The following is a 17713-nucleotide window of genomic DNA, read 5'->3' as shown; positions in this document are numbered from 1 at the left end:
ATCATCACTTACATATGTCATGAAATCTGTTTTCTTTGCAGCAGCAGCATAGTGCAATACATAAACTTACTATAGTAGTGTACAAAATTCTAAGGCACCCTAGCTGTATATACGTGCCCAAGACTTCTACTCAGTAGTGTATCTATCTAGAGATAACAGTGAGGATTAGGCCCTTTTACCCTTCAAGCTGCATCACCCAGGAACTTCTAACAAATCCTATTTAACCCTAGCCTAATCACAGGACAACTAAAAATGACCAATTAACCTACTAACCAATACATCTTCAGACTGTAGGAGAAAACCAGAGCACCCAGAGAAAACCCACATGTTCGACGGGAAGGACCTAGAGACTCCTTACAGAGCATGCTGGGATTTAATTCCGATGCCCAGCTGCAATAGCGTCATGCTAACTGATATGCTACTTTAATGCCAATTTAGTCTCTAACTCCCCCTGAATTGTGTGGAGAGCTGGGTGGGTTTCATAGTTTTTTTGATATTATTGTTGACATACTATATATTATCCACAATGATAATTGGACATTGATAATCAGATTCAGATTTATTTATCACATGTACATCAAAACCTACAGTGAAATTTGTGTTATTAGCAACTAACACACCCGAAGATGTGTTGGAGACAGCCTGCAAGATAATCCCTCCATTCTTCTGAGCACTACCCAGTTTGGAGGTAGGATAAAGAGAGGTCATCCTAGGTGAATGGATGACCCAGAGTGTGAGATAAAGGTCTGGTTCCATTCACCAGGTCACTTAGAACCTCCTCATTCACAGGGATTCAAAGATTTCCAGACAAGAGCTGACACTTACTGTTCTTTTGTGGGAGGGAAGGGTTAGACTGATCTTCCAGTAGGTTAGAGGGTCAGAACATTATGGACCGAAGTACTGTGCTATACTGTTCTATTTTCTTGTTTATTTATTTTGAGATACAGAGTGGAATAGATCCCTCCTGTCCTTTGAGCTGCACTGCCCGACAATTCCGATTTAACCCTAATCTAATCACCTGACCATTTACAAAGACCAATTAACCTACCACTATGTCTTTGGACTGAGGGAGGACACCAGAGCGCTTGGAGAAAACCCATGCGTTCCTCAGGTACAAAGACTTCTTACAGAGGACTCCAGTCACGAACTCTGAACTCTAATGCCCTGAGCTGTAAAAGTGTTGCACTAACCAATACACCATTATGCACCAAGTTTTACTGACAGAACTGCCACAATAATATATCAAGATAGTGAAAAACTTCAGCTAGAAGGCCATTTAGGCAGATCACTCCATTTGCAGTATCACACCATGCACAATGTAGAGCAGATCATAGTATGTGTCAGATGCTGGAAATCCTGACCCAACATGCACAAAGTGCTGAATTGAGGTTACTGGAACACTAAGGCCATGGAAATATTAGCTGCATCACCTCTCACTATCGATCAGTGTATTAAATTTCTCAATCAATTTGTACTGAATACAGGAAATGGGATGTTATGTTGAAGTTGTATGAGACATTGGTGAGGCTTAATCTGGAGTAGTGTGTGCAGTTTTGGTCACCTAACTACAGGAAAGATATAAATAAAGTTGAAAGTGTACAGAGAAATCTACAAGGATGTCATTGGGACTAAAGGATCTGAGTTATAAGGAAAGACTGAATAGATTGAGAGTTTATTCCTTGGAATGTAGAAGATTGAAAGATTTGATAAAGGTATTTAAAATTATGAGGGGTATAGATAAGAGTAAATGCAAGCAGGCTTTTTCTAATGAGGTTGAGTGGAACTACAACTAGAGGTCATGCGTTAAGACTGAAAAGTTTAAGGGGAACATGAGGGGAAACTTCTTCACTTAGAGGGTGGTGAGAGTGTGGAACAAGCTGCCAGTGTGAGTGGTACATATGAGCCCAATTTCAATGTTTAAGAGAAGTATGGATATGTACATTGATGGTAGGGGTATGGAGAGCTATGGTCCAGGTGGAAGTCAATGGGAATAGCATTTTAAAAGGTTTCGGCATGGACTAGACGGACTGAAGAGCCTGGTTCCGTGCTGTACTTTTCTATGACTTGAATTTGAACAAGTGAATGTTACTTCAGATGCAGCTAGTTGAAATGACTTACATTTGCCAAGAAACTGGTTATTAATTACCTGCTGATCCTTTTTGGGGCTGCCCAATAGCCATGCTAATTCCAGCCACAGTAACAGGAAGGGTTGTCACACCCGAGGACACTACCGCTGTGGGGACAGACACAACCGGTGGCTTTGTCAGGGTGACTTGCGCAGTTGGTGTTGGCTGTGCCTGAATTTGCCCTTGTGCTTGAAGCTGTGACGTGGAAACTCTGGCCTGGGGAAAGCAAAGAAAGATTTTTTTTTAAATTTCACAAAGGAAGTCACACAATGCCCAGCAACACTAAATCAATATTAGAATCAGGTTTAAAATCACTGCCATATGTTGAGAAATCTGTTGTCTTGCAGCAGCAGTGTACTGCAATGCACAAGACCATAAGATATAGAAGTAGAATTAGGTCATTCAGCCCATTGAGTCTGCTCTACCAGTCTGATCACATTTTAGGTCATATTTATGAAGAAATGCAGAAAATTCTACAAGGTTCTCAAGCTTTCTAGCACTACTGTAGCCCTTATTACAAAATCAACTTACTGAATAAATTGGTGTTTCCTGCACCCTCCACTCTCCCTTCCCCTTTTCCCGCTCCCTGCCCCCTTCCCATTCTCAGTCCTCAACAGAAACCCATATCAGAATTAGGTTTATCTTTACTCATGCCTGACATGAATTTTTTTTAGCAGCAGTACAGTGCAATACATAGAATTACTAGAGTTCTGTGCATAGATATATATTAAATAAAATAACAAATATCCTGACATAAATTAGTGATAATAAGCCTGATTCTGATCAGAAGGTCAAATTCACTGTCTCGCTGCTCTCTCTGTTCAGTGGTTTGTTGTTCATTTACTGTCCACATGCAGTCCTCTGAACGTAGTCAGTAATTTGAGATTCCTAAAGCAGCAACATCAGTGAATGCAGTGGACACTAACTATATCTCATTACAAATATATTTAAATTTCAAATTCCTGGTGTCAACTTCTGAGGATCTAACCTTGTCCCAACAGTATATTAATATAGCTATGAAAAAGCCCTACAGCAGCTATTTTTTATTAAGAATTTGAAGAAATTTTGTTAGACATCAAAGACACTTGCAAATGTCTACAGATGTACTGTGGAGAGCATTCTGACTGCTGCATCACTGTCCGGTATGGGTGGGCTACTGCACAGGATTGAAGTGAGCTGCGGAGTTGTAAACCTAGGCATCTCTGTTATGTGCACTACTCTCTATAGTATCCAAGACATCTTCAAGGAATGATGCCTCAAAAAGGTGGCATCCATCATTAAGGACCTCTACCAACCAGAATATGCCTTGCTCACATTACTACCATCAGGGAGGAGGTACAAGAGCCTGAAGACACACAATTAACAATTCAGGAACAGCTTCTTCCCATCTGTCATCCAATTTTTGAATGGACAACAAACCCATGAACACAACAACCTCACTATTTTTTTTTAATTCTCTGTTTTGTCACTGCTTATTTAGTTTAACTATTTTATATATATAGTGCAATTTACAGTTTTTTGCTCTATTATCATGCATTGCATTGTACAGCTGCAGTGACATCAAAAAATTTCATGACATTTGCTGCTGATAAAAATGAGTTAGTAGATGCTTCCAGGTCACAAGCCCTTCCACAGTCTGTTCAAATGGTGAACTACATTCAGTGGAAACTTTTAATGTGGGTATAACTTACAATGCGGGCGACTGGAAGATTGGTTACAGGACTGGTGAGGACAGCGCTCCTCTGCGTCACCTGTGCCAACTGCTGCTGTTGTTTCTGTTTGAGTTTTAAGACATGATCCTAACAAAAGAAATATACAAGTCAGATACATCCAAGAGTTTCCTAAAGAATAGTAAGAAATCCACATCCTCGACACAACAGAGGAAACATAGCTCAACTGGGCATTTCTGACTTAATATCGATCATTATTGGGGATAGTTGCGAATGTCACCATTATTTGCAAGTGGAAATTAAAAACGTATACAGAAATAAATGTACATCACCTAGGATCCAGACATAGAACTTTCAAGCAGAACTAACTACACTCAGATGTCCCAAAATAAGCTACAACTACACAAGTACTTTTCCAAAGTACAGTCTCCAATACACTATCTGAGATGGAGCAGACAATTTGTAAACAATGTCAAACACTGAGCAAAGTACCAAAATCAGAATAGAAAATACTGTCAACAATGCTTGTAGAGTGCGAAAGAGACGCACACAGAGAAGGGGAGGGAGAGAGGGGCAGAGAGCAGAAGAGAAGGGGGGCAAGGGGCAGAGTGTGAAGAGGAGGGAAGGAGGGAGAGCAGAGAAATGAGAAGGAAAGGAGGAAGAGTGGGGAGAGGAGGGAAGGAGGGACAGCAGGGAGAGCAGGAGAGGAGGAGAAGGAGGGGAGAGAGTGAGAGATGGGAGAGGAGAAACGAGAGAGGGAGAGAACACACAAGATCATTGCTGTTTCATTAGTTTTAATGAAATACTGACTACTCCTCTCTTCACTGATGGTACCTAACTTGTGGGGTGTTTTTCCACTTTTATTTCAATCTCATTATCAATAGGGTTTTTGCAAATGAGTTCTTTAAGGAAATTGACTTGAGGGATAAACATTGCTTGAAAGTTGAATGGAGAAGAAGTCCATGTTTATTTATTGGGCGACCTTATTAGAAGGCAGATGGAGCTTGATTCATGGTGAACCTGAAAGACAAAACTCCTTGCTAGAGTAGTGTCTTTTCAGTCCAAGGAGTAACATCCTGGGCTTTTTTCTTACTCTGAAGACTGAACAAGTGACCTTAACCTTCAGATACCGAGGCAGGAATGTTACCCACTGATGTCTAAATACCACTCACATATTCATCTGTAATGACAACCAATACGCCTCTCTCACACAGGTGCTGTATAAGACACTTTCTCAAATATAGAACACACAAGAGATTTTGCCGAAGCTGGAAATTCAGTGCAACACACACAAAATACTGGAGGAACTCAGCAGATCAGACAGCATCTACGGAAATGAATAAACAGTCGACATTTCAGGCCAAGAGGCCGATGTCCTTCATAGAGTGCTGATGAAGGGTCTCAGCCCAAAATACCGACTGTTTATTCATTTCCATGGATCTGCCTGACCTGCTGAGTATCTCCAACATTGTGTGTGTGTGTCTCATATATAGTTGTGGCTTTAATCTTACCGGCATTTTTTGGACTCCCTTCAGCTGTGCTGAGGGTTGAGACTGGGGCTGGATTTGCTGGACTTGTACGGGAGCAGTCTGTGGCTGTCTGAAGAGCTGAATCTGTGCTTGAGGAATGGGTTTTCCTGTGGTCAGCTGGATGCCTGTAGCTGAAGATGAAAATGGATGAATAAGTCATCAAGTTGAGCTGATGACGATCTCAGGTGTCTGAGAGTTTTATTAAAGTAGCCAGAGGTAACACACAAAGCTAAACTGTTGGCTTTAAGGTCCTTAAATTAACCTTTAAAGAAAGACCAGAATCAAGTTTACTGGTGTACTATGTGTCATGGAATTTCTTGTTTTTCAGCAGCATTACATTGCAATATGGATCCTTAATGTTGCCTGTCAGGAGAGGCAAAGGCAATAAGCTCCCATTACCTATTAATTGGACCCAATGGTGTGCATCTCAATAAGCCTCTGACAACCAAGTCCAGCTCCTGGCCTTCACGTGTGGCTTAGCTATTAAACTCAGCAGAACCATTTCTAATGACAGGAGAAGGGGCAAATGTGGGTTACCGGTGCCTTAAAACCAGTCACTTAGGGCAGATGGAGCTCATCAGCCATAGTTGGCAGCTCTTTGATGACAAGGCAAACTCAGACCTCAAACCACCAAGCAAAAATCCAGAGCTGGTGTCCCCAAGGCAGTCCTATGTTGAGTTCAATGCTGACTAGCAACTTCTGCGACACTGCTGCTACCAAAATGTATTGGTCTCTGCAGTTCTTTTGGGTTCATCAATTGCACTACCTTGGCTTGCATAACAAGACAGCTAGGATGCTACATCCCCTGCAGTGTTCCTATCAGGAGCACACTGTCATTTACCTACTGAACAGAGCCTACTCCCATTTGGGTAAGCAGGGCAGCACTGTGAGGATCAAGTTTTTTGATTTCTCAAATGCCTTGAATACCATACAACCCTCCTTGCTGGGGGGAAGCTCCGTTCAGTGCAGGCTGGCACTTCCATTGTATCCTGGATAATGGACAATCTGACTGCCAGACTACAGTTTGTGTGGCTTCAGATCTGTGTCAAACATGGCTATATCAGCACTGGGGTCCCACAGCGTACTGTATTGGCTCCCTTCCTGTTTACCCTGTATACCTCAGACTTTAGATACAACACAGAGTCATGTCATCTGCAGAGATTTTCTGATGACTCAGCAATAGTTGTGTATAAAGGGAGGATGGGAGGATGAATACAGGGCCCTGGTGGAGGACTTTGTCAAATGGTGCAAGCTGAATCATCTGCAGCTCAACATCACTAAGCAAAGGAGATGGTGATGTGCTTTAGGAAGACTGAGCCCCCGCTGCTCCCTGTTACTATTGATGGTGAGGATGTGGCTGTGGTGAGGACCTACAAGTACCTGGGGGTGCACCTGGATGAAAGACAAGTGGAGCACTAACACAAAGGCTGCATAGAAAACGGGCCAGAGTCACCTCTACCTCCTGAGGAGATTGAGGTCCTTTGAAGTATGCAGGCCTCCTCTTTACATTCAGTCTGCTATCGCCAGTACAATCTTCTATGCGTTGGGTGTGCTGGGGATGGCTCTATTATAGGAGTCAAACTGGACACACTGGAGGCTGTGGTTGAACAAAGGACCCTACAGAAAATCCTGGCAATTCTCTCTGCACGCCACTTTGGTTGAACAGAGGAGCACTTTTAGTAAAAGACTAAGCCAACTGTGTTGCTTCAAAGAGCACTATATGAGGTCATTCTTACCCTCGGCCAGTAGTCTCTGTAATGAGTCAACCTATAGCCAGGGAAGTGATGACCCCCCTCCTGTTAGACTGTTTGAGGTAACATATTTTTATTCTTTCTTACTTCTCTTCTAATATTTGTGTATCTGTGCATTTGTAACGCTACTGTGACACCTTAATTTCCTTTGGGATCAATAAAGTACCTATCTATCTACCCATGGTCGACCCTGGCCAATGGAGGCCTCATACGTCACTTAACATCCACAATACGTTCTGTGAAATCGGACATTATGTGATTTGGGCGTTGTGTGAACACCATATTTTATACTTAGCAAACCTATATGGAGTACTGTAGTGTACCTGCATTGACTAAATAGCCAAGAACTTACACTAAAACTGTATACTGTTCACTATAATACATACACTATAATTTTTTTTTATTTCATTTTAAACTTTTTAATTTTTTTCACTTCTTGAACTTTTATGTAAACACTTTCTTAGTTGCTTGAAGTGCTTGAACCACCCAGAGCTAGCACGAAACTTGATATCGTAGTCTGGTCCTGCTTTATCTTGAAGCATTTCGAACAAGCTACATGCCTTAGCAGTGATCGTCAACGTGCTGAGAGGAATTCTCTTTTCAAGTCGTCAACTTTTATTGTCATTTCGACCATAACTGCTGATACAGTGCATAGTGAAAATGAGACGTTTTTCAGGACCCTGGTGTTACATGACACAGTACAAAAAACTAGACTGAACTACGTAATAAAAGAAAACACAGAGAAAACTACACTAGACTACAGACCTACACTGGACTGCATAAAGTGCACAAAAACAGTGCAGGCATTACAATAAATAATAAACAGGACAGTAGGGCAAGGTGTCAGTCCAGGCTTCGGGTATTGATAGCTTGGGGGAAGAAACTATTATATAGTCTGGTCGTGACAGCCCGAATGCTTTGGAGCCTTTTCCCAGACAGCAGGAGGGAGAAGAGATTGTGTGAAGAGTGCATGGGGTCCCTCATAATGCTGTTTCCTTTGCGGATGCAGCGTGTAGTGTAAATGTCCGTGATGGCAGGAAGACAGACCCCGATGATCTTCTCAGCTGAGCTCACTATGTGTTTGGTCCTCAATCCATGTCATTAGCAATTTCTCCATATCCAGTATAGGTCCCTCTCGCCTTTTCGTGAGCCTTATAGTTTTCAGTGAAGCCGATCCTTTAACTGCTTTGAGAATTTTTTCTTTGTTTTTCAGGATCATCATGATTGTCAAGTGTGACATGCCTAAATCCCGAGCAATAACATTCACTGGTTTCCCACCTTCATATTCTTTAATAACCTTGTGTTTCATTTCCAAATCAATACTTTTCCTTTGCCTCTTGCTGCTGCTATTACTAGGAGTGGTTTTGCTGTGTTTGGAAGCCATGATGCACTTTACAGTAATATTTTTGAAAGAAAATTAAAGAGAGAGATAACGCGACTACACTCAAGAGACGTGCGATACACGAGATTGGTTACATCCACTATGTCATGTTCTCCGATCGGGACTATAGACGTATATGCGATCAGATGTTGTCCGAATGGACGTTAAGCAGCGCACACCTGTACATAATTTTTAAAAGATAATTATACTAAGCAATTACAATAAATTGTGAGGTAGTGTTCAAAAATCTGATGGCAGAGGGGAAGAAGGTATTCCTGAAAGGTTGAAAGTGTGCCTTCAGGCTCCTGTACCTCCTCCCTGATGGTAGCAATGCGAAGAGGGCATGTCCTGGGTGATGGGGGTCCTTAATGATGGAAGGGACACAGGAGGGAGCGGGAAGTGCAAAGACATTCTGGAATGGTCAATAAACCAATTGTTTGGAATTAAATGACCTTGCATGACCTTCTCTGCCACCTGTCCCACACCCCTCTCAAGGTGCTCCACCCTCACCATTCTCACATCCTTTGCTCCTGTCAGATCTACAAACTTGCGCTCTGCTCCACATTGACAAATACAGTACTGTGCAAAAGTCTTCGGCACCCTATTTAGATATTCAGGAGTATATCTATACTTCTGCTTAGAACTGTATGTTAGCGTTAATAAATCTGATTCTGATTCACCAAATATCTATTTTACAGTGCAAATATACTACCTGTGGAGAACGCAATGTGATTTTGAGAACTACCAGAAAGATACAACTGGGAATCCTAAATCAGGACTTCTTTTTTACTTGGACACAGGGGACAGCACACCCGAAATTGTGAAGGCGTAGAAACCGCCCTACCTGGGGTAACCTGTGTGACGAGTGACCTGGTCTGGCTCTGCACCGGAGTCAAGTTGGTGGACACCATTGCGGCTGTGGCTGTAACCGGGGCCATTGCAGCTCGGACACCCTGGTTGGTTGCTATGGCTACAACCTCTGTGGTAGCCGCAGATGTGGCTACTGTCCTTTGCTGAGCATGTACAACTTGGGCGGTTGTACCTCCTGCGGACTGGAAAAGACAGAAACACTGATGATGAAAAGGAAAGCTGGCACAATTGTCTGAAGCATTTCACGAGATGTTTATATTAATTCGCAGTAAGGAAACGTAGATATAGTAGGGTTGTATAATGGACTGCCAGAGAGTCATTAAAAATTACAGCACAGAAACAGGCCCTTCGGCCCACCTGGTCCACGCTGAATGACACACTCCCATCGACCATAGCCCTCCATACCTATCCAAACACTGAAATCGAGGTTGCATGCACCACTTATGCCGGCTAGCTCATTCCACACTCCCACAACCCTCTGAGTGAAGAAGTTTCCCCTCATGTTCCCCTTAAACTTTTCCACCTTTCATCCTTAACCCATGACCTCGAGTTACAGTCACACCCAACCTGGCTTAGACAGAAGGAAAGATGCTGTAGAATGCCATTTGAAGGAGAGTTCCCTTTGCTAGAAGTGCTTTGTGCAGATGAATGTCTCCAAGGAGGAAGCACAATACTCCTGAGAAATAGAGCCAGTTTGCTTAAAATTGTCTTCGAGGTGAGTTTGAAAATGTGGTGGGTGTTTTCAAACAGACCTGGGATCCAACGCGTGACTAAGAGATACATCCTGAGTACTCCAGCATGAACTCCTACAGTTATGTGCATATTGGACTGGTTTAACTGTACTGGGTTCTTTTCTTTTCCTTTCACTATTAATTGTTCAATAAACCTGAAATTGGTAAATATTATAAAATTCTTTATAATCTTATGTGGTGAATGACCTGTTATTTCTTGGCAACTGATAATTGTGTATGGGCAGAATTGACACAGTATTCGCTCAAATCAAGGTTTCTTTAATCAGCACATTTTGACGTTCCTGCTTGGTTGAGCCCCAAATCATACCAACCCTAGACATATATCATTTGTGAAAGGTGACCTTCTCACCACTGAGTCATGTGACTATTAGCTAGGTTAGCTATCAAGCCAAGTTTGCATACGAGCCCGGCGAGACTGGGGATAATTTGAAAGATTGGTTCAGGACAGACGATTCTGGCCTGTTGTTGGCAGCCTTTGCCCCAGTAGGGGCGATTTATTTACATACAGCAGGAAATAGGCCCTTCCAGCCATTCAAGCGGCACAACCCTGCAAACTCCAATTTAATGCTAACATAATCACAGGACTATTTAAAATGACCAATTAACCTACTGACTGGTACTTCTTTGGACTGTGGGAGGAAACTGGAGCACTGATTCTGATCTGGGTCTCTATTATAGACTGAGAGTGGGAATCATGGTTGGAAAAAGGGGAAGGGAGAGGGGAGGGAGTGGGAAGCACCAGAGAATGAACAATAAGCCAACTGTTTGGAATCAAATGATCTTGCCTGGTGTCTCAGGGCTGGTTGTGCCATCCCCCTGCCCCTCTTTCTCTGCCACCTGTCCCACTCCCCCTCTCACGGTGCTCCACCCTCATCATTCCCAATGCTCCTGCCAGATTTACAAATCTGCTCTCCATTCCATATTGACGAATACAGTACTGTGCAAAAGTCCTAGGCATCCTGTATACACAAGCCTAACATTTTTGCACAATACTGTAAATTAGAAATGTGACATGATAAAAGTGTTACATTTTCAGGAGGTGGAATATATTTAAAAGCTAAACTCCGGTAAATCAGTTTATTATCATCATGTGGACAAAGGTACAGAGAAAAAAAAATTTGTCTTGTGTACTGTTCATATAAAATAGCTGTAGGCTATTTTGGAGAAGATAAATGAGTTGAAGCACTTACTGTGAGGGTTCCAGGAATAACCTGCTGTGCAAGCCGCTTGTTAATGGGTTGGAAGGTACTCTGCTGTACTCCCGCTGCTGTATTCACAATGACATTGCCTCCCACAGTGGCTGTAAAACAAAATCATAAGAAGCAATCAGAGTGGAGCTGTGCCAGGCTCCCCTCAGAACCCCACTACGAAACAATGACTTACCAGTCTGAATGTTTGTCGTACCAGGTGCTGTTTTGATAGTTCCAGCCTGCTTCAAAGTTGAACAGGAAACCGCCTTTAGTGAAATATCATTTAATTCAGAAGAACAACTCCACAAAATTTTCTACTTAGGTAACATCACATCCGTTGACAGTAACATCAGGAAGGAGTTACACAAACCTGAAGTCCCACATGAATAGCTACTTCCCTTCAACCATTCAGTTCTTGAACCAAGATGCACCAGTGAACTTCGGTGATGTGATACAGGCTGCAAACAAAGCTTCTAGACATTCTCTTCTAAATTATTCCACTGCCATCTATAGCCTGTATTTTCCCTTTAAGCAACATACTTTTGAACCATCTTAATGAACTAGCGATTTCATGATTTTCTGAAGGACTCGGCAGATTTAACTCTCACCTTTAAGCAGATGGAGGTAGATCACAATGGCTGGGAGGACTCCAAGCAGGCTGAAAAACCAAGCAATGGAAGTTCCTCTACCCAGCAACTTGTTAGCAAACGTGCAGTTGTTGGAGAAGAAGACTGAGGACCTAAGGGCAAGATTGCTGTATGGGATGGAAATGAAGAATTGCAACCTTCTGTGATTCACAGGAACATGGCTCATTCTGAAAGTGCCAGATTCAGTGATAGACCTGAGGGCTTCTTGATACACAGGATGGACTGAACTGTTGATTCAACGAAGGCAAAGGGTTGGGGTGGGGTCTGTGTTTCTTAATAAATTCTGTGGTGGAATGGTCTTGGTCTTCTCACATTCTTGTTCCCCTGACGTGGAACACCTAATGATTAAGTTCCAACCACTCTACTTACCAAGAGAGTTCCTTCCATGATCCTCACTACAGTTTACATGCCACCAAAAGCTGATGTTATCTAGGTACAAGATACTGAATGCTGCCATCAAACAAGAAACAGCCCACCTCAAAGCATTTCCAATCACAGTCAGGGTCTTTAATCAGGTTTATTTGAAGAAATCTCTGCCCAATTATTATCAGCATATAACCGGCAGCACCAGGGATCCCTACACTAGACCACTACTATACATGATAAGGAATGGCTAGACTGCATTTTGGGAAATTGAATCACTTGGCTGTCCCTCTCTGACCAGCATACATGCAGAGGCTGAAGAGCATGGCACCACAATAAAGAGGCGGTCGTGTTGAAGGAGTCAGAGGATCTGAATGAATACACCACAGTTGTCAGGGTCTTTATAAAATACGTTGTGGATGAATGCGCTCCCACAAAATCATTCAGAGTCTTCCCCAATCAGAAGCTCTGGTTGAACCATGAGATCTGCAATCTGCCGAGAGTCAGATCAGTGGCATTCGATCTCCAGAAAGCCATCTCATGTGTGAAGTGGCAATTCCAGACCAAACTTGAATCACTAAAAGATACTCGACAGCTGTGCAGGCTTTGAATGCTATTACCTCTTAAAAAAGTGAAGCCAAGTGACATAAGTGACAACGGGGCTTCACTCCCTGATGAGCTCAATGCCTCCTATGCTCACTTTGATCACGTGGAAGTCAAAATGTGGAGGAATCTTCACAAACTCCCACAGCCCCCTAGGACCCTGTGACTTCAGTCTCTGAGGTCGACATAAGAGTATCCTTCAGGAGGGTGAATCCACAGAAAGCATCGGGCCCAGATGGAGTATCTGGCTAAGTACTAAAGACCTGTGCTGATCAACTGGCTGGTGTATTCACTGATATCCTTAACCTCTTGCTTCAGCAGTCTGAGGTATCCACTTGCTTCAATCATACTAGTGCCTAAGAACAACATGGTAGCCTGCCTCAATAAATATTGCCCAGTCGCACTTACATCCTCTGTGATGAAGTACTTTAAGAGCCTGGTGGTGAAACATATGAACTCCTGCCTGAGAAGCGACTTAGATCCACTCCAATTTGCCTAGTGGCACAGCAGATATGATTTCATTGGCTCTGCACTCAACCCTGGAACATCTGGACAACAATGATGCATACATCAGGATGTTCTTTATCAACTACACCTCAGCATTCAACACCATCATCCCCTCAAAACCAATCAATAAGCTTCCAGTCCTTGGCCTCCTGTACAACTGGATCCTCGATATCCTCACTTACAGTCCGTCAGTTCAGATTGGCCAAAATATCTCCTCCACAATCTATACCAGCATGGGAACATCCCAAGGCTGTGTGCTTAGACCCTGCTCTACTCACTTTTACACTTACCATTGTGTGGCTAGGCACAGTTCCAATGCCATATTTCAGTTTGATTATGACACCACTGTCATGGGCAGAATCAAAGCTGGTGACAAATTAGCATATAGGAGGAAGACTGAAAATCTGGCTGAGTGGCGCCACAACAACTACCTTGCACCCAATGCTTAGGTTAGGGCTAAATATTTGGGTTGCTGAGGCTCATTGGGCTGGAAAGGCTGTTTTGCGTTGTATCTCTAAATAAATATACAGTAACAGGCCCTTCAGTCCACAATGTTGTCTTGAACTAACTACATTAGTAACCAGATGCCCAACTAACTAATCCACTCTGCCTACACGTTTTCCACACATACATATGCCTATCCTATCTAACAGCCTCTATTGTATTTCCCTGCCACCAAGAGGAGCAGAAGCCAGAAATGTTTCTTACCAGCACTGCAGTGTTGGCCACGGTGGACGCAGCAGTCTGTACGGCAGCTTGAGACTGCTGAACGACTGCGGCCTGAGTCTGAGAGCTCTGTTGCTGTTGAACAGCCGTCTGGGAATTTTGCTGAGCTTGTTGCTGCTGTTGCTGCTGCTGCTGTGCCAGATGCTGAGCCCTCTGCTGCTCTGCTAAAGCCTTGGGAGTTTGTTGAAAGAAAGAAAAAAAGTAAAACACGTAATTAATCTGTGAAAGAGAAAACAAATGCAAATTTAGAGCACCATTAAGATCCCTTCCAGGATGTACCAAAGCACTTTGCAAATAATGAAGTGCTTTGAAGTGTAATCACTGTTGTAATATTGAATACAGCAAGCTCCCGCAAACAACAACTAATAATAATGTCAGTGCCGCCCTGCTGTAACTGTAGAGCCGGCATGAAAATATCAGTAGTGCTGCCATGGGAAATCAACTAATTAAGGCTCTCTTCTTCAAAATAGCACCTTGAAGGCCTTTGCTTGATCTCTCATCTGGATAAAGTATAAGTAGACCATGAGATACAACAGCAGAATTAGGCTATTTGGCCCACTGTGTCTGCTCGGCCATTTCATTATGGCTGATCCATTTTCCCTCTCAGCCACAATCTCTTACCTTCTCCCCATATCCCTTCATGCCCTGACTAATCAAGAATCCATCAACTTCTGCCTTAAATATACCTGTGGCAATGTATTCCACAGATTCACCACTGTCTGGCTAAAGAAATTCCTGCTCACCTCCATTCTAAATGTGCATTTCTCTATTCAGAAGCTGTGTCCTCTGGTCTTAAGACTCCCCACCATAGGAAATATCCTCTCTAAATTTACTTTGTTGAGCCTTTCAACGTTCAATCAGTTTCAAAGAGGTCACTCCTCATTCTTCACAGCTCCAATCTTCCTCAGCAGTGCAGTGAAATGTTAAGGAAGAATGGTGTACTCAGTTCCCTGACTGGAACCAAACACAAAGGTAAAAGAATAGAAATGTAAATAAATGTTCACTCTGTCCAGCATTGTTCCTTTTGTTTTGGCAAACTCTCAACCTTCCTTACTTGAAATAAATACAAATATAAATGCTGTGGGGAGAAAAAGGTAGAAAATGCAAGAGAAAATATTTCTTCTCACTCGTGCCATTGGGAAGGAGGTACAGGAGCCTCAGAACCTGCATCACCAGCAGATTCAGGAACAGTTATTACCTCTCAATCATCAGGCTCTTGAACTTCACTCAACACTGAAATGCTCCCACAAACTATGGACTCCTCTCCCTTCTTCTTTCAATCAGAATCAGAATCAGACACGTGTCCTTGGGCTGATTTGGATACTTTGTTTTGGCTTATGTCTGTTTTATATTAAAGTTTTCTTCCTTTTTCTTTATTATTTTACTTTTTTATTTTAATTGTTTGTTTTAGAAAATTATTAAGACTTTTACTTGGTGATTAATTACTATGAAGAATGTACTGTTTTATTTTTAAGACCTTGTTTCTTAAAATGGTCTACAAAGTTTTTTTCACTTAGTCTGTTTGGCATTCTTTTCATAATGTTTTGGCAATGGGGAGTCTTCTTTTAAAATTTGGAGACTTGCCATCAAGAGAGATGGGGGTTGGGCGGGTCTTAGATAGGTTCCTGGCTGCCTATTTGCCAGGTTTCTTGGCTTTGGGGGAGGGGGTGGGTCTTTTGTTAGTCTAGTATTCTTCATTTGGGCTGCCTTGAAATTACAAAAATGTCTGCATTGTCGTAACTTCCAGTTCCTCTTTAAACATTTTTCCTCTTCCTGGTTCATGAGTTTCCTATGCAACTTGGTTAACCCTTTACATACCATATGGTTTATTTAAGGAAAATGGATAATATTATTAACTTAGTTTCATGGAACATGAATGGTTTGAATCATCTAATTAAACGGAAGATTTTCAAGGTTTTTCATAGATTAAATGCTCAGATTACATTTGCGCAGGAGACTCATGTGAGGAAGGAGGATAATCAGCGTTTTTTTAGGTTTTGCAGAGAACAACAGTTTCACTCTAATTCTTCGCCCAAAGTGAAAGGTGTTTCCATTTTTATAGACCCTTCGATGTCATTCGTTATGACATAATTTCAGATCCATATGGTGGATCTCTATTAATTACTGGTTTACTTTATAACCAAAAAGTAGTTTTGGCTAACATTTGTGTACCTAATACAGACTACCCTGAATTCTTTAAGCAGTTATTTATATATCTTCCTAATTTAAGTGAATATAGGTTAATAATGGGTGGAGATTTTAATTGTTATTTGAATCCTATGTTGAATAGGTTTGCGCCCAATCAGGTATTTCCAAATAAATCTGCTACTTTTATTAATTCCTTTTTAGTTGACATGGGAATTTTAGAAATTTGGAGGTTTTTAGATCCCAATGATAAAGAGTTCTCTTTTTTTCCCATGTTTATCATAATTACTCTAGAATCAATTACCTTTTTATTGATTCTCCTTTAGCTTCGTCTGTCACCACCTGTGAGTATGATGCAATTGCCATTTCCGACCATGTGCCTCTGAAGTTATCAATTAAATTTAGTGATGTAACTTTTAGTACTAGACAATGGTGGTTCAACTCTGTTTTGCTTCAGAATTTAAATTTTGTTAATTTCATTAAAGAACAGATTGCAGTTTTCTTTTTCATTTAATTCAACAGAAGAAATTTCCAATGGGATCATTATGGGATACCTTTAAAGCATATATCCGCGGACAAATTATTTCATATTCTGCTGGATTGAAAAAATGAATTAATAGTGAGATACGTTCCTTGGCTGATAAGATTAAAAGCTATTGATAAAAAATATTCTATTGCTCCCAATTTGGAGCTTTATAGAGAGAGAGTTGAACTTCAGATTCAACATAGTTAGTTATTAACACCTCCAACTGAAAACCAATTACTTAAATCTAGGAGTCAATTCTATATACAAGGTGACAAATTGGATAAATTGTTGGCTAATCAATTGAAAGCTGCTTTGGCGAAACGTCAGATTAATAAAGTTCGTAGTCGGGATGGTCATGATGAAATGAACAAATCTTTTCAAGAATTATATACTAATTTATATCAATCAGAATTTCCTGATGATACTACTATAATGCATGAATTTTTAAGGAAACTAAATTTTCCAGAATTACTAGTTGATGGACGTTTAGTATTATATGTACCCATTACTGAAGAGGAAATAAAGAAACAATTTTTTCGATAAACTCAGGTAAAGCAACTGGTCCAGATGGTTATATAGCTGAATTTTTAAAAACCTTTTCAGATTTACTCTCTCCCTGATTATGTAAAGTTTTTAAAGATGCTTTATTAGTAGGTAAATTACCACAATCCTTTTATAAAGCACCTATTTCCTTAATTCCTAAAAAAATGATCCCACTGAACGTACATCATATAGCCCTATATCTTTGTTGAATGTGGATTCTAATATCTTTTCCAAAATATTAGCAATTAGATTAGAGAAGGTATAGCCTCAAGTTATTTCTGAGGATCAGACAGGATTTATTAAATCCTATCTGATTTAATATAGGAATCATATATATGATTAGGAATATATGTAATTCCTATATAAGAAATTATCCTAATTATT

General features: G+C 41.3%; 1 protein-coding gene across 13 annotated transcripts in view; it reads right to left on the bottom strand.

The window, feature by feature from the left end:
* Positions 1 to 17713, bottom strand: part of ep400 (E1A binding protein p400) — a 217800-nt gene that overhangs the window by 12701 nt on the left and 187386 nt on the right. For 12 of the 13 annotated variants that reach the window (XM_059994609.1, XM_059994601.1, XM_059994605.1 and 9 more), the window contains 7 exons: positions 14098 to 14286; positions 11463 to 11511; positions 11270 to 11379; positions 9302 to 9509; positions 5308 to 5456; positions 3818 to 3925; positions 2147 to 2342 (listed from right to left, as the gene is read on the bottom strand). In XM_059994609.1, coding sequence (XP_059850592.1) covers positions 2147 to 2342; positions 3818 to 3925; positions 5308 to 5456; positions 9302 to 9509; positions 11270 to 11379; positions 11463 to 11511; positions 14098 to 14286 — 1009 coding nt within the window. The remainder of the gene's footprint in view (positions 1 to 2146; positions 2343 to 3817; positions 3926 to 5307; positions 5457 to 9301; positions 9510 to 11269; positions 11380 to 11462; positions 11512 to 14097; positions 14287 to 17713) is intronic. The other variant, XM_059994604.1, reaches the window with a different exon arrangement.

The sequence above is a fragment of the Hypanus sabinus genome, chromosome 18, assembly GCF_030144855.1.
Source record: "Hypanus sabinus isolate sHypSab1 chromosome 18, sHypSab1.hap1, whole genome shotgun sequence".
NCBI classification, from domain to species: domain Eukaryota; kingdom Metazoa; phylum Chordata; class Chondrichthyes; order Myliobatiformes; family Dasyatidae; genus Hypanus; species Hypanus sabinus.
This window is presented reverse-complemented; position numbering and strand designations above follow the sequence as displayed.